The 21,097-nt window shown below is 43.7% G+C and overlaps 1 protein-coding gene across 3 annotated transcripts in view; it reads right to left on the reverse strand.

Annotated features, from left to right (window-relative positions):
- Window positions 1-2,146: 2,146 nt before the first annotated feature.
- Window positions 2,147-21,097, reverse strand: part of Tnc (tenascin C) — an 84,667-nt gene continuing 65,716 nt past the window's right edge. For all 3 annotated transcript variants that reach the window (XM_070012286.1, XM_070012277.1, XM_070012291.1), the window contains 9 exons: window positions 19,120-19,239; window positions 17,350-17,493; window positions 16,270-16,400; window positions 13,233-13,365; window positions 11,036-11,187; window positions 9,751-9,847; window positions 8,671-8,832; window positions 5,480-5,643; window positions 2,147-2,862 (listed from right to left, as the gene is read on the reverse strand). In XM_070012286.1, the coding sequence (XP_069868387.1) occupies window positions 2,752-2,862; window positions 5,480-5,643; window positions 8,671-8,832; window positions 9,751-9,847; window positions 11,036-11,187; window positions 13,233-13,365; window positions 16,270-16,400; window positions 17,350-17,493; window positions 19,120-19,239 (1,214 nt within the window). In that variant the 3' untranslated portion in view covers window positions 2,147-2,751. The remainder of the gene's footprint in view (window positions 2,863-5,479; window positions 5,644-8,670; window positions 8,833-9,750; window positions 9,848-11,035; window positions 11,188-13,232; window positions 13,366-16,269; window positions 16,401-17,349; window positions 17,494-19,119; window positions 19,240-21,097) is intronic.

A 21,097-nucleotide genomic window follows, 5' to 3' on the forward strand; every position in this document is an offset into this window, starting at 1 on the left:
TGTTTTAATTTAAATTTGTATTGTAGAAGGTGATGTGCAGAGGGGTTACAGTTACATACGTAAGGCAATGAGTATATTTCTTTTTGAACAGTGTTACCCTCTCCCTCATTTTCTCCCAGTTCTAAAGTTCACTTCCAACATAGTATCTAGTGAGTATCAATGTTCTACTGGTGTGTGTGTGTGTGTGTGTGTGTGTGTGTGTGTGTGTGTGTGTGTGTGTGTGTGTGTGTGTGTGTGTGTGTGTGTGTGTGTGTGTGTGTGTGTGTGTGTGTGTGTGTGTGTGTTCTGTGGTTTGAACTCAGGGCCTTGGTTCTATCCCTGAGCTTTTTTTGCTCAAGATTAGTGCTCTACCATTTGAGCCATAGCTCCATTTCAGAACTTTTGGTAGTTAATAGGAGATAAGAGTCTCATAGACTTCCTGCCTGGGCTGGCTTTGAACCTCGATCCTCAGATCTCAGCTTCCTGAGTAGCTAGGATTACAGACATGAGCCATGAGCACTGGGTCCTCTTTCACCTTTGGAAAGCTGTGCCAGAGAACACACACTCCTTTGGTGTTAACCACTTATAGTTGGTCAAATGGGAATGGAAAGATTGAATTTCTTCTTATCTTTTCATTTCAGCTAACAGTAGCTACTGAGGTAGAAAAACAAACCTTTACACATTAGGGGCCCTGGAATGTGACCTTGGTTTCTCCTAGATTGGTGCATCTCAGGCCTTTCCCCTTCTTTACTCCCTCCTGATAGTTTATATGTACTGTTTGGATTTTTGCCATTTCTCTGACAAAGGAAATTTCGATAGCTGGGTTTGGAGGCTCTTCTGAGCATGTGGGTTCATTTGAAGTAGTCAGGACTTTTGCACTTGGTGACTGGGAAGTTTGATCTTTGTGTTGGCAATTGGCAGGGAAGGATGTAAAATGCACACTCAAAAAAATGAGATGTTTGTGTTGGAGATTTCCTGTTGTGATTTGTATAAGAATGATATGGGTTAAGTCTATTTTTGTTGCCTACAGAGTATTCTAGCTGACTAGTCTACTTGAAAAGGAAAGAAAAAGGGTGAAAGGATGGCTTTTCTGAAAGTGCACTCTGAATTCATGCAACTGTTTTTAGATGTTTTGTGTGTGTTCTATTGGTCTGTGTCTAGGATGATTGATTTGATGGGGCTAAGATTCTGATGGCTGTGGCCATAGTCCTACTAGAGACTGATCAAAAGCACTCTTCATTGACTCTTGCTTTGGGTAATAACATGGACTTCTACTAACCAGTGAGTCCTGAAAGAATAACATTGGGCACAACTCAATTTGTATCTGGAATTCCTAGAAGTAACTAACCAATGTACTTACGGCCACTGATTTAGATTTTTACTTTTCTTGAGCTCATTTGTGTGTGTCTTTCAGTCTAGGCATGCCTAATTTTAAACTCTTTTTGCAAATGTGTGTATGTGCATATGAACATCTTTAGGATGATTCTTGTTTCTTGAACAAAACTAATTTTGAAGAAAATTAATTGTAGAAAGAGGTTTGTGGTATTTACAACTTTAATATGATATACCCTGATAATAAGTACACCCATCTATGTTACTCTGTTAACAAACTCCCTTTTCCATGCTCCTTTTCTAAGTTTTTGATGCACATTAATATTACTAGTAGTAGTAGTAGTAGTACTTTTTATATGTATGTGCTGGCATTGGCCTTGATTCAATGTTTCCTGCCCTTGGCTCAACATTTTTCTTCTCACAGCTGGCACTCTACCACTTGAGTCATGCTTCCACTTTTGGCATTTTGCTTGTTAATGGGAGATAAGAGTGTTGTGAATCTGTCTGCCTGAGATAGCTCTGAACCATGATTCTTAGATCCCAGCCTCCTGAGTAGCTAGGATTATAGGTGTGAGCCACTCGGGTTGGGCTCAGTATGTTTTTTACACACACACACACGCACACACACGCACACACACACACACACACACACACAATGTAGAGTGACTGTAGAGTGAATGTTTCTCCTGTTTTTATCTAAAAGCTTTAGTGTCACATCCCCTCCTTCCCTTTTGTTTCCAAGGTTGCTCCTTTTGTTCCAATATGTTGACTTTGGTGAAATTCACTGGCGATGAAAAGCAAAACACTACTCAACTCAAAAGTACTTGTGCTTTTATTAAAAAAAAATACAATCAGGTACTGTTCAGATGTGTTTGGGGGAAGACATCTTTAAAAAGTCCTTAGTTTTCATCATCATCATCATCATTATTATATTAATATTATTAATCATCTCCTTACAATGGAAACAGTATTGCTTTTCTGATTTTGATTGTATGAAATGTAAAAAAAAATGGGGATGGTGGGAGAACAACTTCCAATGACACACGTTTTATCTTCGCTACCAAAAATAATGATAATTAATTATACAGCTTTGTGTAAAATATGGCTGCTTCTAAAACAAACTACCACTGGAGCCTACCGCTCACCCCTTCCCAGAGCCACCCAAGAGAAATAAAAACCATTATGTTGTTACACTGGAAGATTTTTTTTCTCTGAATCAGACGACAGAATAGAAACCTGTTGCAGACAGTTGTCTTTGGTGTGAAGGAATTTAACCGCAGAGTGGCTGATGCCAGTGTCTTGATGATCCAAGGCCAGTTTCAACGCATGCCCAATGCCCAGGTGTGGCTCGGTGACTAGACTGGCTGTGTGGATGCTTTGGTAAAAGTCCTTTTCCTTTCTCTGGGCCCCACTCCTCTCTCACCCAGTTCTCCCTGGAATTTATGCCCGTTTGCGCCTGCCTTCAAGATTTCGGAAGTTGCTGGGTCTCAGCTTCATCTCAGCAAACTGGATTGAGTATTCGTGCCCCTTCCAGTGGAACCAGTTGACACCCTGCAAAACAGAGAAGGCTTCCACATTGGTCTCCATTAGGCATGGTGGTCGCTGGTTGATCCTCTCCACTCAGTCCAAACAAAAGAGTTTTGTTTCCTGTGACCATATGACACACAATGTGGCATATGACAATAAACCAACTCCCTCTTGTCAATCACTCTATTTGGTCTGTGTTGTAAAGACTTTCAAAGTGTCTGGCTCAATCTGTTGTTGTTTTAATCTGGTTTTTTTTTTTTTTTTCATTTTATTTTCTGTTAACCAATAGTCAGAACCGCTTAATTAGTTTCACTGAACTTTGACCTGACATCTTCAAAATTGCCATTTTTAAGGAATCTCATGAATGGAGGCTGAAGAACTGAATAGCTAGGTACACAGTATTTGTGTGTGTGTGTGTGTGTGTGCATTGTGATTATAAATCATAGGATTCCTACAGGGTATTTCAGTCACAGTTTGGAATAGAATAGCAGAAAGAACAACTCTGGAAGGTACCATGAAGATTGAGTTTCAAATGTGTTATCATAGTGCTCTGTCGAGGAGAGAGAAATATCCTTAAAAATTTGCCCAAAGCTTTTCTACAGGAAAAGACTACATTTGGGTCTGGCTTTCCTGGTTCCAGGAGACTCTGTAGTTCATAGATAGGGAAGTCTGCCCTCAAGTGCATGAAGCTCCTCATCTTGCCCCGACAGCAAGGAGGATCAGGACTGAGTAATCTAAGCTTCAGGCAGTGCTCCTGAGGCATCCAGCCCAGGCACTGAGCCTTCTCCTCCACCAGCTATGCAGGGCTGCGGGGAACATGTCCACAGACAGGTTAGTGGCTAGTGAGATGAAGGAAATGGAGAGACCTGGGGAGATCTTGGAGCCTGATGGTGAGGTGATTATCTAGGAAAGGCTAGTTCATTTCAGGGGCAACATGTTCACAATCATTCAGTAACAGTGAGCCCTTGAAGCTTGATAGCTTAATGCACGTCTTCCCTTCCTCTGCTTTGGTACTTTGCTCTGGGGATTATCTAGGAAAGGCTAGTTCATTCCAGGGGGAAACATGTTTATAATCACTCAGTGACAGTAAACCCTGGAAGCTCCATAGCTTAGTGCACGTGTTCCCTTCCTCTGCTTTGGTGCTTTGCTCTCATAGGGGTTCTAGGCTAGAATTCAAGCCTTCTTGTACAATGGAGAAGACTGAAGTAAGGCAGGGAAAAGAGACCTCAGAGAAGCCAACCATGTAGCTGAATAGAGCTGGAGCTGGGCTCTGCCCTTGTTGATTTCTTTGTGGCTTCTAATACTGTATTTTTTTCCTTCTTCTTGTACATATCAGTAGAAGCATGGAAAAAAGAGGTGTCCTTTCTGATATATAACTTTTGGTTTGGTTTTCAGAAGGAGCTTGTATTATGCTGGTATTTGGGGACAAGACAGTGAAGGTAATAAAATAATGCTGTGGCTGGAAAATGAAGCGTCCTATTAAGATGGGAAAAGCCGGGTAGGCCTGGTGTCGAAGGGTATCTTTCAGCTCTTGCTTCTTCTAAAACACAGAATGAAAAAAATATACCCAGATTCCCTCTAGGGTAATGGCATAGAGATCCTAAGAGTGCTTTGAAAAAAAAGGCCGGAAATTCTAATCAAAAGTAAGATACCCATGGAAGGACAAGAGTTCATGTTTGCTAGCAATTGATATAGACAAAAACACAAGAATCAACGTAGAGAACAGCAGCCCCCAGTACCTGTGGCAGCTCAGGAGTCACCTGTAGAGCTACCTCATACCCCCCTGAAAAAAATCCCCAAATAGCCAAGATAAATATAAATGAGCACAAACCCTTAGAATACCCAATTCATATGCCTGGGATTGGGATATGTAACTTTTTTTACAAAGCTCCTGAGATCCCTAGGAGCAGACCTGGAGAGAACCTATAAGGTCCAAAAAATAGGGAAGATGGTGTGATCTGTGAGCTCACCCACCTCCCCTCCCACCTGACCAGGGACCAGAGCAGGGCTGGTGTGACTAAGTAGCTGGCTCTACGTGGCCCTATTCACCTTTCATACATGCCAGCACAGGCAGGTCTCAGAGCAACGTAGATTTTTTTTGAGTTTGGTTTGTTTACTTATTTCTCAAGGGCATCTCAAAAAACTGTTTTAGAAATCGGGTTCTACTTGGCTGTGGTACAGGGGGAAAAAATCAAGGGACCAGAAGTGGGGAGATTTGAATCTGCCTAATAACTTGATTCTGAGACCTTAGGTGAAGTCACCTGTCTCTGGGCCTTGATCTTTGCATCAAGTGAGAGGATTTAGTGTCTGTGGACTTCATCCTAGGCATTCTTGGGGTCCTGAACGTGCTCTGGCCAGGGCTCCTCTAGGGTCTGTATTACCCCCACTTCCTTTGAATGGCCTCTACTTTTATCAGTGGGAAGTTTGGAATTCATTTGACTGCTGGTTCTCTTTGGGATCTGCAAGGGGTAACATATACTGTTTCCATGTTAGTGACCTGCCATGTTATTGAGATCTCCTGTTGTGTCAGGAAGATGACAGACTATTTACCGCTGAGGTCTCTGTCACTGTCTTATCCCCTGGTCCAGGATCCCTTCCCTTTGCCTCATCCAACCTGTTCTGAACATCACAATCCACTCACCTGACTGTGGTTGTTGTCTCCGTATCTTCCCATCAGGTTGACACGGTGACAGTTCTTATACCAGAAAGCTCCTTTGTAGGACAAGGCACAGTTGGTGATGGCAGAGTCTGTGTCCTTGTCAAAGGTCGAGAAGGATCTGCCATTGTGGTAGGCCATGGAGTCCCCTGAGAAGGGAAGAGAGCAGGGTCAGGAGGAAAGTAAGGGCCTGAGAAATCCCAGCTTCCATTGAGGCTGGGAAAGGCAGAACACAAAGGGGACAGCTGAAAAATTCCATTTTAGGGTGGGATGGCCTTGGACTTCAGACACAGAGTCACCATCGAAGTTGAGAATGGATGGGGCAATCTCACGGCAGCATTCAGGGCAGCGTAATTCGGTAGGAAGAAGGCTGGAGATGGCTCTGGAGGTCCCACTTAACGTCCTACCTCCTTCCCTCTCTGTGCCCTTGACCAATTCAAACCTCTTGCTGACCCTCAGGTTTCTCCTCTGTGAAATGGAGCAGCACACTACGTCTGTGTACCTCATAGGCTGTTGTGAGAGTGGACACAAAGGTGTACCCTAAGCAGGTAGAAGGGTATGTAAATCTTATTTATTATAGTTTTTAGTCTTTTCCACATTCTGAAAAGAGCCTTTTTAAAAAAATGTCTGTGTGTACAAAAATTTATCAGAACATAAGCTAAAGAATTTGTCTTTAAGCATGATTTATAAGTAGGAGGATCATGAGTTCCAGATCAACCCGAGCACATATCAAAACCAACAAACAAAATAAAAAAGTCATCAATCATATGTGCCTCCTCCATAAATGTTTATTGGCTTTCTTATAATTAAGTCTTTCAGATGTTAAGTGTCATCAGATAGTATAGTTATTTGTATAGTCTCACAATTATTTTAAAGTACAGTATCATGTAGTTCTTATAAAAGTATTTACTAGAAAAGTATTTGCTGACAAGACTATTTAGTATTTAGACAAGACTATTGTTTGCTGATAATGCTATTTGGGAATATCGTTTGTAATTTAGGATGATAGCTGTTGGAAGCCTTTTACTGTCATTTTTTAAAAAATTGTGAAAATACCATATAGAGGGATTAAAATTACATGGGCAAGGTAATGAGTACATTTGTTACCAAGCATTGTTGCCTCCTCCTTTGTTTCCCCTTCCCATCCCTTCCCATCCTCCCCCCATCCCCCCCCCCCCCGCTTGTACATCTCATGTACAGGCCCACCTGTATCCCTGTTTAAACAATTTGTTTTTTCCCTTCCCCTCCACAAATTATACCAACATCAAATACAGTGAAAACAGGGGTTATACTGTGGGGGAGGGACATACAAAGCAACAAAGAAAGATCTTATAAATATGTTAGAAACAATAGCAAGAAAGAAAAACCATTTGAATCCTTATCTTGGGGTTCATTTCGCCTAACATCACCTTATCTGAGCTTTTCTGCCTGTCCCAGACATATACTAGATATTGCAAATAAGGGAAACCATGGGACCTATGTTTCTTTGGGCCTGACTTACTTCACTTAATATAATTTTTTCCAAGTCTTTCCATTTCCTAACAAACAGGGCAATGTCATTTCTTTTTGTATTCCTACAGTCTCCACCCCCCCCCCCCCACGCTGGTCAGGTACTGTGCACAAATATTCAAAGAATCCCAGGTATTCCATACTGATATCTGGGAGCCAAGTTCTCAGAGAGACTCGGGAGTCTTTTTAGACTGATAAAGCTCCCCGGGCATGAGGTGGCAGTAGATACTGAGGAGACAGGACGCTCTCTTAGAGACTGGCACACAGTGCTGTTCCAGCTGACCACTGTTGTCTTAGTACTGGTGCATTCTCTCCCTGGAAATACAGAGTAGACAGGGGCCAAATTCCGTTCCAGCCACTTGGCGGATTTGTGTGCCACAAAACACTATCTTCCTGGAAGCCATTGCCACCAGACAGGTATTTATTGTCAAGTAATAAAATGTCAGAATGCACTGAAGCATGCAGGAACTAATTTCCACTCCTGGCTCTTTCTCTTCCATTGTCACCAGAACAACTCTGCCTCCCTAGACGGTGCCCTGATTTGGCCACCCATAGCTGGAGACTTTTTTCCTCTCTAGTTGTTTCCTTTTAGAGCTCCAAAGGGTTTGGGATTTGCTATGGAATCAGTCTTCCATGTTCATAAGAACAAACGAAGCCGCTCAAGGAGGGCATGGCTTGCATAGGCATGTATGCTCAGGTCTCACTTTTCCTCGTTACCAAGACATATAGATCATGCATGCATCATCTATAAGCCGTTTCTCTTTGGGCAAAGCATTGAGATGTCCTGTCCTGCCCTTTATACCAACATCTCACTGAAAGGTTTCAGTGACTATTACATGAGAGCAATACAAAGAGAATGCTTTCTTGTAGGCCTTAGTATATGTTGATCCTTGTTTTTCCTGTGATGTGGAGCCAGAAAACTGCACAAAAGCCATTTCAAGTCAGAGGAATCTTCAGCACTAGAATTAGCATTCTGATGCACATAGGGAATAAAAGGGCTACTTGAAAGGCAGTCCCCAGCAACATAAGCAACAACTGCACCTCCAGGGAACTTGAAAAAAGGTCAATACTTCTCTCAGCTCCACCCAGGCATCCTGTGTCAGCAGCAGCCCCACAAAGCAGGACCCCCAGGGGGCAGATGCCCATAGCAGAAAAGTACTGTGTTACATGAGGTTAAGGGTTTGGGAGACTTACTTTTTTCTTTCAGTGTATATAACTGACTTTTTTTTTTTTTAAGGGGATAAAGCACTTCTTTTTTTAAAGTGAGAGTAGTTATAATTCAGTCTTGATGGCTCTTTCCCATCACATTGTTTTAGTGACCAAAACAGTCATCTGATCTCTTTTGGTTTCAATTCTTCTGGCCTAACACCTAGGATATATTGAAGTTCTTGAGGGTTTGTTGACTGGATGGATTAGTGAAAGAAGGGAGGAAAGGAAGGAAAGGAAGGAAAAAAGAAAGAAGGAAGGGAAGAAAGGAAAGGAAAGAAGGAAGGAAAGGGAAGAAGGAAAGAAGGAAAAGAATAAAGGGAAGGAAGGGAGGGATCGAGGGAGAGAAGGAAGGAAGAAAGGAAGAAGGAAAGAAGGAAGGAAAGAAGGAAGGAAAAAAGCAAGGGAAGGAAGGAGGGAAGGAGTCATCCATGGTTTAGGAGGTGTGGCTGTGCCATTACCTGCTGTCCCGCTGTAGCCCTCCACTTTCAGCTTATAACGCGTCTTGGCATCTCCCACGCTGAACCTGTCATAGACGGCATAGGCTGTATCTCCATGGTCTTGCAGGTCCACACGCAGCTCGTATTGTCCTTGGGCTGTGATTTTACTCAGGTTATCCAGCCCTGTGGATGACAGGCAAGGGTTGCTTAAGGGGAAAAAGTGACTCATGCAATCATTTCTATTTTCTCCTGTAAGAGCTGCAGCTGGGTCACTGAACAGAGTGTCAGAAAGACTTGGCCTTGAAATGTGTTCTAGTCACTGGTAGCATACCAGGGAAAACACATGATGCTTCTTAAAACTTAGATAAAATTGGGTTGACATCTTTGCTCTTCCAATATCCTAATATATTGCAAAGGTCAAAGGCAGTAAGACAATGAATATATCTTTCTCCTTTTAAAGCACTTTACAAAGGGAAGACAATGGATGATGTTGGGATGTACTTCTCTAAGCTCCCACAGCAGTGCATAGACTAGAGTTCTGTGCAGATAGATTATGGAAAACTATGAGTGGTACAGATAGATGGATTGATGGATGGATGATGAGTGGACGATTGATGGATGGGTTGATGGATGATGGCTATGTGGACAGCACTGCAGTGCTGGCTTGGAAGATTTTAAACTGCTCATTGGCTAGACTACCATGAATAAGCCATTCCAGCTCTCTGAGGATCAGTTTCCTCATGTGTAAGAGGGAATTCTGCACTTTGTAAGGGAGTTGTAGATAAGAGGTTATGGCTGTAAGGTTATGGCTCCTAAGTGTCAGGTGCCTGACACGTAGAAGGAAGGCAGCCAAGTTACCAGTGAAGACAAGCTTATGAATGGTTAAGCTTCATTCATAAAGTTCCTTCTTGATTAAATTTTTATTTTTAATAACCCAGAGCACTTGGTCTTGGGAGTTTGAGGTTCTGTGATATCTGTGTCCCAGACTTCCTTCCTTTCTCCATAATCTTTTTCTCTCCTCTCTTGATCATATGAGCTAGGACAAATGAAATGGAGGGCAGAAATGGGTACTTTAGAAACAGACATGCAGGGCTGTATTACCAAGCCAGAATTCTTCTCTGCGGTCCCCAAATCCAGCAGCATATGCCTTCCAGTTTCGATAGAAGTCTTCCCGTCCATTTTTGCGTCTCAGAAATACCTACAAATACAGTTGATGAATCTGAGCATACTTAAGGTACTAAAGGAAAGAGAAGGAATTGTTTTGAGCAAATAGCATTGGGCTGTGAAAAGAATACCTATTCTGGGGCTGGGAAGGTGGCTCAGTGGTAGAGTGCTTGTCTTGCATGCATGAGGCCCTGGGTTCAATTCCTCAGCACCACATAAGCAGAAAAAGCCAGAAGTGGTGCTGTGACTCAAGTGGTAGAGCACTAGCTTTGAGGTGAAGAGCTGAGGGGCAGCGCCCAGGCCCAAAGTTCAGGCCTATGACCATCAAAAAAACAAAAACAACAACAAAAAACCTATTCGCAGATCTTTCCATCACTAATTTGCATATGACTTTGAGCAGGTCACCTGCCCTCTCTGAGTACATAATCTCTCTTGAAAAATAGGGACAGAAAATGCCCCCTCAGCTTTAGGGGCTCATGATATATCCAGGTAGTTTCATCCCTGCTAATCCCGAATTCCTCTGTGAAGGATACTGATAATGGTGGAGATGGTATGCTGGAGCAGGAAGTAGATGGAAACTGGACAGCAATTTTGCTGTGAACCTTTAAACTCTTAAAGTTTATTAGTTAAAAATGTATAACTCAGGGGCTGGGAAGGTGGCTCAGTGGTAGAGTGCTTGCCTTGCATGCATGAGGCCCTGGGTTCGATTCCTCAGCACCATATAAGCAAAAAGAAAAAAACCAGAAGTGGCGCTGTGGCTCAAGTGGTAGAGTGCTAGCCTTGAACTGAAGAGCTGAGGGACAGCGCCCAAGCCCAGAGTTCAGGCCCCACGACCGGACCCAAAACAAAACAAAAAATGTATAACTCAGCTCATACAATAAGGGGGTTGGAAGAATTCCGATCAAACTCTTAGCATAATGCCTAGTTGATAGTAAGTGATTGGTTGCTGCTAATTAATAAATTTAGTGGATTTTATGATCCCCCTCATTTATTTATCAGAATTTGAAGAGGCTCAGATGAGGTAAATTATAAAAAAATTTCTAGCATTATTGTGTTTTAATCCTCAGCTTCTTTTCATTCCTTTGCTTAAAGAGAAGATTTCCAAGTATGAGCCATAGTGTTATGAAAGGTTTTGCACAGAGGACATAGCCTACCCCTTTCCTTGTGTGCCCAGCCCCCTTTCCCATGGCTGAGGGCCCAGGAGTCCACCTTGAATACTCACAATCCATCCACCTCCATCAGAAGTCATGTCACAGTACACTTCCAGTGCCTGGGACTTGTTACCATTCAGATAAATGGTATAGAGGCCAGAGGTTGTGTCTCCATTCAGCATGGCTTGGGAGCAGTCCCTGGGGAACGGATACAGGAGTCCAACTGCAAAAGGAGGAGAAAAATAACTTTCAGAGCAGAAGGACTGGGGTAGATCTTGCCGATTGCAGCTTAAGTGTGTGTAAGCAAGCAACAGGAATGGTCTCTATTCCCTCATGTGCAAGATGAGGGGAAAGTCTGCCTTGTGGCGTAGGGGTTATAGATATGGTCTCATACTATTGCTGTGAGGGTTGTGGTGTGAAGTTAACCTGGTTCCACCTGCTACATCAAATAGTGCCCAGTGAATTCTCAGGTACTGGCTAGAGTGTGCATTCTAGCACTCCAAGGATGGCACACTGTGGACCAGGGCATCCTATTAAGGTGTAGGCTTCTTTGAGAGTCTCATGAAACCTTGAGAGCTTTGAGCTTTTCAGACAAATGTATATCTCTGTCCACACTAGGACTACATCATCAGCTTCTTCAGAGGATTCTGAGTCAAGGACCTGAGTTCTAAACTCTCCACTTGCTTTTTTGTATGTGTATGTCAGTGCTGGGGCTTGAACTCAGTGCCTTATAGTTTTTTTTGCTCAAGGCTAGTGCTCTACCACTTGAGCCACAGCTCCACTTCCCCTCCCTCCCTCCTTTCCTCCCTCTCTTCCTTCCTTCCTTGCTTCCTTCCTTTGCTTCCTTCCTTCCTCCCATTCTTCCTTCCCTCCCTCCCCCTTCCTCCTCTTTCTCCTTTTTCCTCCTCCTCCTTCCTCCTCTTCTTCCTTTTTCTTCTACCCCCCTTCTTTCTTCTTCTTTTTTCCTTTGGTAGTTACTTGGAGATAACAGGCCTCACAAGCTTTCCTGCCTAGGCTGGCTTTGAACTGTGATCCTCAGATTTCAGCCTCCTGTGTAGCTAAGATTACAGGTGTGAGCCACGGGTGCCTGGCTTCTTATTTGATACTAGAGAATCTTAGCCTAGAAATCCTACATATAGTAATGACACCTGGGGGATTTTCAAGTGAAATGATATTACACACACACACACACACACACACACACACACACACACACACACACACACACACACACACACACACACACACACACACACACACACACACACACACACACACACACACACACACACACACACACACACACACACACACACACACACACACACACACACACACACACGAAAGACGTGATAGACAGTCCTGGCACTCTGCTTAGCAGGCCACCAGAGAGTACTGGTCTTAGGAATTCTCACCAGCTCTCCTTGCTGTATTTACCATCACCTGGGATTGCAGCATAAATTGTGTTGTTGTGCATTTCACAGCCCTAGTCTGAGAGCACCCTGAGGGCACACAATATTCCTAGCACATGGCCTTGGATCTGGTGAAGAGGAAGAACCTTCCTCAGCACCACTGTAAGGGAGGAGTGAAAGGCAGGAGCTGCTCCACAGCCTTTGCTCAGTCACTGCACTCACCAGTGCACAGCTCAATAGCCTGCTTCTTGCGAAGATGACCAGTGCTAAGTGCAAGAGGAGGGTGGGAGCTCTGAGCCCAACGTTCACTCTAAGATAGTTGCCCTGGTCAGGTCAGGAAGTCTCTGGAAGCCTCCATTTCCCAACGAGGAAACTGAGGCATGACCTACTAGGCCAGCTTGATCATAAGACTATTTGAGATTTTGTGTATGGCCCAGGCCTTGTAAACATTGAAAGCTAAAGAAGAAGGGGACTTAAATTGGGCTTAGATTGAACTCGACTGAGCTAGGAATTCAAAGAGCTGATTCACTCCCACGGGTCCTTGTGCAGTGCCCTTGTTAATCCCATTCTACAGAGATGAGGTCAATGGAGAAGGAACCTCCTTCCCTGAGACATGCAGAGGAAGAGGAGCGGTGGCCCGTGAACCCAGAGCCACTCAGCCCATTCTTCCCTTCTCCCATGGACACCACAGCCTTTAGCATCCACGTTCCCTGGGCTTCCAGGCAGCAGCGGAAGATGGATACTTTTCAGAAACATGTTTGAAACGTTCAAAGCCGAAGCCAAAATGGAAGGTGGAGGCTTGGTTAAATGTCACAAAGTTAGACCTCAAGACCCAGTCAGGTCCTGCGGTTCTTACTTGTGGTAAAGATGGTCTCAATCAGCTTGCTCCTCAGAGATCCACTCAGTGCCTGGATCCGGGCTGTGTAGTGGGTAGATGGGCTCAGGTCTGCCAGGCTATAGGAGGTGGTGTCTGGCCCCACAATGACTTCCTGAGGACAGAAGAAGGAACAAGCACTTTGTTCACAGATATTCTCAGAGAATAGGCATAGCATTCTATACCTGTCCTGTTCTAGTCACTGCCCCCCACACAAGATCTGTGCCCAACTCTAAGTCCCTAACTGGATATCAGAGATAGGGAAACTGCTGCCTAAGCAAAGGTCCTGGGGCCGGAAGGAGCAGGGAAGTTAAAATAAGATGAGACAATAACTTATCTCAGTTGTTCTTGGTTTGGGTTTTTGTGGGCAAGAGAGGTGAAAAAGGTAAGGAATAACTAGATTACAGAGTCTTAAATGCCAGGCTATGGACTGGTACGGAAGGTCTCAATGGTGTGTCTAGGCAAATGAGTGTCATGAATACAGTTGTGCTTTAAAAAATTTAAAATTATGGCAAAATGAATTGCACTAGAGGCAAGAGGCTTGGAAGTGCATGAGGATGGCTATCTCTGTGTGTGAGCTGTAAAAAAGTACAATGTTCCATCCTAAACTCGACTAACTGATCAGAGAGAGAAGAACAAGGCCTGACTAGTATATATTTAGCAAGCTTTCTTCTTGAGTGGAAAGATGACCATAATAGCTCTGAAGGTGGGCCTGAGGGAGGCGTAAGCTGACCCAAAGCACTGGCTCCTCCAGAACAAAGATATCCAAAGATACCCACAGTGACTCATTGCCACTGTGCTTGCGGCTGGTCTCTGGGCTCTTGTCCAGATGGATGATCCTTTCCTTTTGGAGGAGAGGATCTTTGTTTTTAAATCCTCTCACTATTGTCTAATGCTTTGTCACAGGTGAATTTGGTGTCTGAGATTGGAACTGAAGTTATAGTCAGGTAAACCAAATACAACATTGCTCTGCACAACACTTAACCAAGGCCCACTGGATTTAGGCTGTAATGGGTTAGTGCAGAGGCACATGGAAATTCCTTCTGTATCCTGGGATACTGTGTTATCCTGAGTTTTCCCAGTGGGGAATTCAATTTCAAAGAACCTAAGGAACTCACTCCCACTTCATTGTTGGTGGTAGAAGATGAGCTTGTACCCAGGTTTCCTAACACTCTGGCTGATATTCTTTCTTTCTCCTATGCTAAGTTGATTCCTTTATCTATTTATTTTTGAGTGAGACATAGAAAGCTGAGGATCAAATATGTTGGAAAACAAGCCAGAGTGAGCACCCATTTAATACTAGTGACCTTTTTGTGGCCCTCAGAGAGCTATCAACTGTCAGGTATAAAACCAGGCTCATTGAATTACTTGGGGATAAAATTGCCTGTCATCTCTCTGGGCTGCTGGACAGAGTTGTCTTCTAAGCAATTAGGGTAGCTTGACGTGAGACTCAAAATTCAAGATAAACATAACCCTAAGAATTCCAGCTGGGAGGGGACCCTGGACATCATGAGTGCCATGTAGTCATTTCACAGATGTGGACACGGGCCCTTGGAAGAGATACGGGATTTGTTATGGCTCACACAGTGAGTTCGTTCTTTATGTACCAACTCCAGGAAGGTGATGAGAATAATTAGAAATGCATGTCTCCATGTAGTAACATGTGACAGATTGGAAATGGCTGTTTAACTGTATCTGCTTATGATATCCATTGAAATGAAAATAAAGAAATATAAAGTATAACTCCACACAGCTGAGGAGAATTGGAGAGGAGACAGCACCAGGTGTTATGGTAGATGGAAGGTGGTAAAGGAGAGACCCCTGAGAGAGCGGAATGCCAGAGCTGGGACTATAAGAAGAGTGGACAGAGTGCTGAGAGATGGCTTCAGTAATACACAGAATCCATCACAAGTGTGAACATGAACACACTGCCTCTAAGGGTGTTCCCAAACAAAGTTTGGTTTGTACTGAAATAGTTTAGCTCCTCAGATTTCCTCATCTCCTCCTATTCCAGGTGGAAGACTGGAGAGAATGAGCTAACACAGAAGCTCTGGATTCAAGTTTTCCAGAAGTAGTTGTTTTAATGTTGAGGTGCCAAGTTAGAAACGTGAGATAAAGTGAACCTTTACACACAGTGAGAGCCCAAAGTTTGCCCCAGACCAAAATAAAACATATTGCTGGATGCTTGTCCTCATACTCTGGTGAGCCAGCAGCTGGAGGTCCCAATTAACTCTTTCATTCTTGGCTCCAGGACAAAAGGATAAACCAGAGCAATAAACATTACATAGGAGCATCCTATATGAAAGGTGACCCCATGAAATGAAGCCAGAGGACAGCCAGAAAAGCAAGAAAAGAAAGTTGGGAGAAATGACCTACAGGTTACAGAATGAAATACTTGTCCCACGTATTTTAGCAATACAGATGATAACCTGAAACACCAAGAAGCTGATTAAAATAATACAAATGTACAGAAGTTAGTGAACTCTTAGACACAGTAGGGATAACTGACATTAAAAGAACAAGTTTGAAAGGAAAAGTTCAGAATACCCCTTTCATTGGTCTGAAGCTATAAAGTTACTGAAAATTGAAAAGTAACAGGAAGAAGTTCATGGGGTAAGAACAGACTTGCATTCACAACGAATGTGGATGCTATTAGTTGCTGTCTCAAGGGCATAGTGAAATATATTGCAATTTGTATGTGATGATACCATCTGTGGTATAATACCTAGGACAAAAATGCAGAAGAAACTGTCCACCTTTCTTCAAGAAAATATTCAGTGGCTAAGAATCTAGCTCCTAAAATGTCAAGGCTTATTAGTGGTGGCTCTGGATCTTGGCTGACTCTCAAAACTAGGGTCTGGTTAAAATGAGAGAGGCTGGAGAGTATGACTCAGAAGGTCCTGGCCCTACTAAGTTTTTTTTAAGCTCCTTAAATGTACTGGAGTAGAGAAATAGCATCAGTGAATTCTCCCTCACTTTTAAGAGTACATGTGGGGAATTATTTCACACGTGAAGCTACCTTGATGGTACCATCCACGGATTCGTAGACTAGGAGGTAGCCAGTGACAGATGCCCGAGGAGGTCGCCAGGTGAGGAGGGCAGTTTCTGACTGAATGTCAGTAGCAGTCAAGTCTCTTGGAGAATCGAGGTCTGGAGGAGATGATTAATGTTAAGCAAGGCAGCAAGTCTAAGGCACAGAATATCAAGAGGACGAACCAATGTGATCCTTGGCAAGAAACTTCTCACTTGCAGATGAAGAGGTTGTTGCCCAGGACTCCAAAGACAAATAGTCTAAGCCACAGCTCATTCTAAGAGTCAGGTCTCTGTGAGCTCAACAAGGTTCTGGTTGGCTTTGGTTCAACTTGGGAGAGCGATATAGCTGTACACATCATTACTGACACCCTTGTTTCTAAGTAAGAGGACACATAGTAGCTGATATCATATCAACCCTCACCAGGCAAAGAGGACAATTCTCCATTTCCCTGCTGGTGGATGTTCATTAAAAAAAAAGGCCAGGAGCTGGCGGCTTACACCTGTAATCCTAGCTACTCAGGAGGCTGAGATCTGAGGATTCATGCCAGCCCAGGCAGGAAAGTCTGTGAGACTCTTATCTCCAATTAACCACCAGAAAACCAGAAGTGGTATTGTAGCTCAAGGTATTAGCCTTGAGCAAAAGAACTTAGGGACAGTACCCAGGCCCAAGTTCAAGTCCCATGACTGACAAAAAATATTTTCAATGCGTATGGACAGCTAGGAAAGCTTGCCTGAAAAACCTCTCTTTAAATATATTTCTTTGCCTGGAACATGGATCATTAACTGCTGAGTTTAAGGCCAGTTGTGACTGTTTTTCTGCTTATAAACCCTCTTTTCAAAAATCTTTTCTTCATTCACTGGGAGAATGAGGTCATTTCAGTTCAAAAGGAAATGGTGTGTATCTCAGGTATCTACAGAATAGGCACTGGAGGATTGAACCTCTGCCTACTTCATCACATGACATGAGGCTGACTTAAGGAAGAGCTTGTAAGGGCTTGGTGTTTAAGATGTAGGCTGTGGGTAAGCATCCCATAAGCCAGAGCTTCTGTTCTTGGTAATTCTGTACCTGTGGTGAACTTGGTAGTGATGGTGAGGCTCTTCTGGGGCCCTTTTTCCGCAAAGATTCTCAGTGTATATTCTGTGGCAGGCTCAAGGTCAGCCAGAGCATACTCTACTGTGTTCCCGGACACCGTGCGCGTGATTTCTGGCACTGAACATGAAAAACACATAACCAGGTGGTTACTTCTCGGTCTGTGAGCCATCGACAGGGGTAATAACAGTGTACATTCCTTCTTCTACCCCAGAATCTTTCTGTGACCTGCTGAGAGTCTAGTTTGAGTTCTGACATACTCATCCCACCTCTCTTCTCATAGGAGAGGGGCTAGATGATATGGAGACCAGATCAGAAGGAAAGGAGCTGGAGTTCAGGGGCTATTTTCCACATGGTATATTGGTTGCAGCACTGCATTGCTGAAACACTGGATTGAGGTAGGGGGGAGTTCTGGATCTTTGGGTTATCCAAGTTGAATTTGTCCCCATGGCATTCTCTCTCTTCTGTTCCTCCACTCACACAATTTTTGTGCTACCAAATGTTGTCAAATCAAGAATCACAAAGCCCTGATGGTTGAGAAGTCACTTAACCCCTCAGACCCCTGAGTCACTCAGGTGTAATAGTGAAAAACAATTGGCCACTGTGTTTATCGTCTAATCATAGGGGACCTTATCACTTAGGCATGGACTAGGAGTTCCCAGGTGTGAAATGCTCAGTCCTACAGCTGGAAAGACATTGGTGAACTGGGATAACTTGATTGCTTCAACCCATCATCCAGGAACCCCACTCCCATTCTGCTCCTCTTTGTTAGCCCTGAATCCATGATTTCCATGAATCACATCAATAGCACCCTGGTTTATTTTATTTTTGTTTTTTTTTGTTTGTTTATTTTTTTGTGTCGGACATGGGGCCTGAACTCTGGGCCTGAGCACTGTCCCTCAGCTCTTCAGCTCAAGGCTAGTGCTCTACCACTTGAGCCAAAGCACCACTTCCAGCTTTTTCTGCTTATATAGTGCTGAGGAATCGAACCCAGGGCCTCATGCATGCAAGGCAAGTACTCTACCACTGAGCCATCTTCCCAGCCCCAACCCTGGTTTATTTTAGATGAAGCAACATCGTCTTCCCTTTCTCAGAAGAGTCTGCTCACAAGGAATCAGAATTAAAGAATAAAATGAGTAAACACAAATTCCTGCCCCTGCCTTTGTTCTATGCTCACAAGGGACTTCCTCAGGTTGTTGTCAGGACGGAATTAAAATTTTTAGAGTCTCCAGGCATGGGTTATGATTCTGTCTCATATTGTCACTGAAAGCAAAGCAATACTGAACCATATGGGCTTATTGAAAGAGACTCTCTTTCCCCTCTGTCTTATTTGCATTTGGCTTTTATTTTCAGCTGGCCATGTTGACTGTTATTATAACCAATGCTTTACTGTAAATTAGCACACATGCTTGCAGAAACACAATCATATTTGCTTCAATACTCTCTTTGGTGTCTTCTGAAAGCCCAGGAATCCCAGGATTCTGGACTTTTTCTTTGTAAAAGATAAGAGGTACTATCTGGAGTCTTGTACTAATAGGTAGGAGGATAGCAGGAGTGGAGGGATGGACTAGGAAATTATGTGGAGGCTGGAGATGTACTATTAGACTCTCTTAAGAAGGCTGCACTGAGAGCTACACAGACAATACTGGCCTTCCCCACCTACCAAATGTGGCACAGGACAGGAGAATGGGAAGAGTCTGCAGTAAGACATGTGTCAGGAGAGGAGAGTTTTGAACAAGACCTTACCTCTTTCCCCTGTGTAGGAGATGACATAGCTGTCCACGGTGGCAATGGCTGGCTGCCACATGGCCAAGGCTTCCGAGTCAGTGATGTTGGCTGTTACCAGGCCAGATGGGCCATCCAGAGCTGCAAAGAAAGGTGATGGGAAAGAGCTGGTCATGATGGGGAGGACCTCAGACCCAAGATGAGCTGTCCTCTACAAGATGAGCTGCTCTGACTCCTACCGTTAGGTCAGTGCCAGGAACATGGTGCGTGAGCCCGAAGCCAGGCTGACCTGGCTTTGAGTCATGATTCCTTTCCTTGTTGGCTGGGTATTTTCTCACTTGTTCACTGAGGATAAAATCATTCTGACTGGCATGGTTCATGTTGTAGTATGGGCGGGAGGGGTGCTAAGCACCAGACAAGCACCAGCATCAGAGCTTATATCCCTTTACCCAGGGGAGGAACTAACACAGAAAGGGAAGACCGGCTCTAAGCTGTGAAAGGTTTTCTGGGTGCTGGGTAATGTTTCTGGTTAGGAGAATGACAGGCTATGTGGAGCCAGGTTTTGGAGGCCACTGGTCTCTGGTTCTATTGTGGCAACTTGGAGTGTGTCTCTGTGCACATGGGAAGGTAATTTCCCTACCCCACACCTCCTTTCTTTCCTTATTTCCTTCCTTCCTCCTAATGTGAGGCCTGAGTAGATGAGGCATATAAAACATGCTAGAGGAATTGCAGTTGTTATCAGTATTTCTATGAATATTCATCATTCTCTAATCCTGGTGCTTGGGAAACTGAGGCAAGCCTGGCCATGTAGAGGGACCCTATCTCAAATAGAGGCTATTGTGCTTAAGTGACTTGTACCGAGAAAGGGTATTCAGAAGATATCCATCCCTGGCTCTTTTGTTTTGATTTTAGCGGTATTGGAGTTTGAACTCAGGTCTTCACACTTGTTAGGCAAGAACTCTACCACCGAAGCCACACTCTCAGTTTTGGCCTTTTTTTTTAAAACTATTTTTTTCTCCCCAGCATCTCTTCCTTGGAAGCCAACCTGAATGTGATTGTTTCCTGCCTGCTCTCTAACTTGCTACTCTGCTACCTCATGACCGCCCAGAGTGATGTGGGCCATTGTCTTCAGCTCATTTAACAGATGAACACCTAGGCCTCAAGAACTTAAAAGAAGTGGCTAGAGAATACGGGTGTGCAGAGAAAATTTGAGATCCCACATCAACCCCTCTTAGTCTCTTCTCATTTCATTGTGCATGCACAGAATCTCCATTAACTTCTGATAACAGTGGGGCCTCAGAAAGAAACACACCCAGCTTTTGTGGATCTACTATAGGGAGTCATGAGGGAAAACATTTCTTTGGAAAAACAGAGGCCCACGGAATAGGGTGGATGGGACTCTGGTTTCAGATGGGATGTTGCAATTGTATATTAACAACCTTTTCTCAGACATTAGGATATTTTTGAAATTTCCTATGAGGCCCATTCTTTGGATTTCTTAGTGGGCTGGACTGGATAATTGTTCCTATCTCAAAGGATAAATTGTTTATAGAGACAGAACTGTCTGAAAGAAATTTTCCACCTCATTCTTCCTCAATGTAATTCATTATCCCTCCAGTCATTTAGAGCAAACTGTACAAATCGGTCTTTTAATCGGAAAAGGCTCTTTTATTTTAGAAGAATGCAGGGCTTTCAGTCAGATTGACCTAGGTTCAAACTTGGTCCCAACATTTTACTGATTATATGGCCTTATAATTTCCCCGTGTCTCAGGTGTCTTCTCTGTGAGCTGGGGATGGAAACCTCTGTGGGAATTCATGTAAAGTGTTCAGCAGTGTCTGGAACGCAGGGACTGCCAAATAGACACTAGCTACTAGTGGCTATTAATCTAAACATTTCCATCACATTTCCTCATGAAGCACTTGTTCTAAGAGTCCTGACAACTATTGATAAGTAGATGGGGGAAGGGAGGAGGTGGGAGGGAAGCAGGATTCTGCCCAT

This window comes from Dipodomys merriami, unplaced genomic scaffold (assembly GCF_024711535.1).
Source record: "Dipodomys merriami isolate MVZ:Mamm:240054 unplaced genomic scaffold, mDipMer1.0.p SCAF_11, whole genome shotgun sequence".
Lineage (NCBI taxonomy): Eukaryota > Metazoa > Chordata > Mammalia > Rodentia > Heteromyidae > Dipodomys > Dipodomys merriami.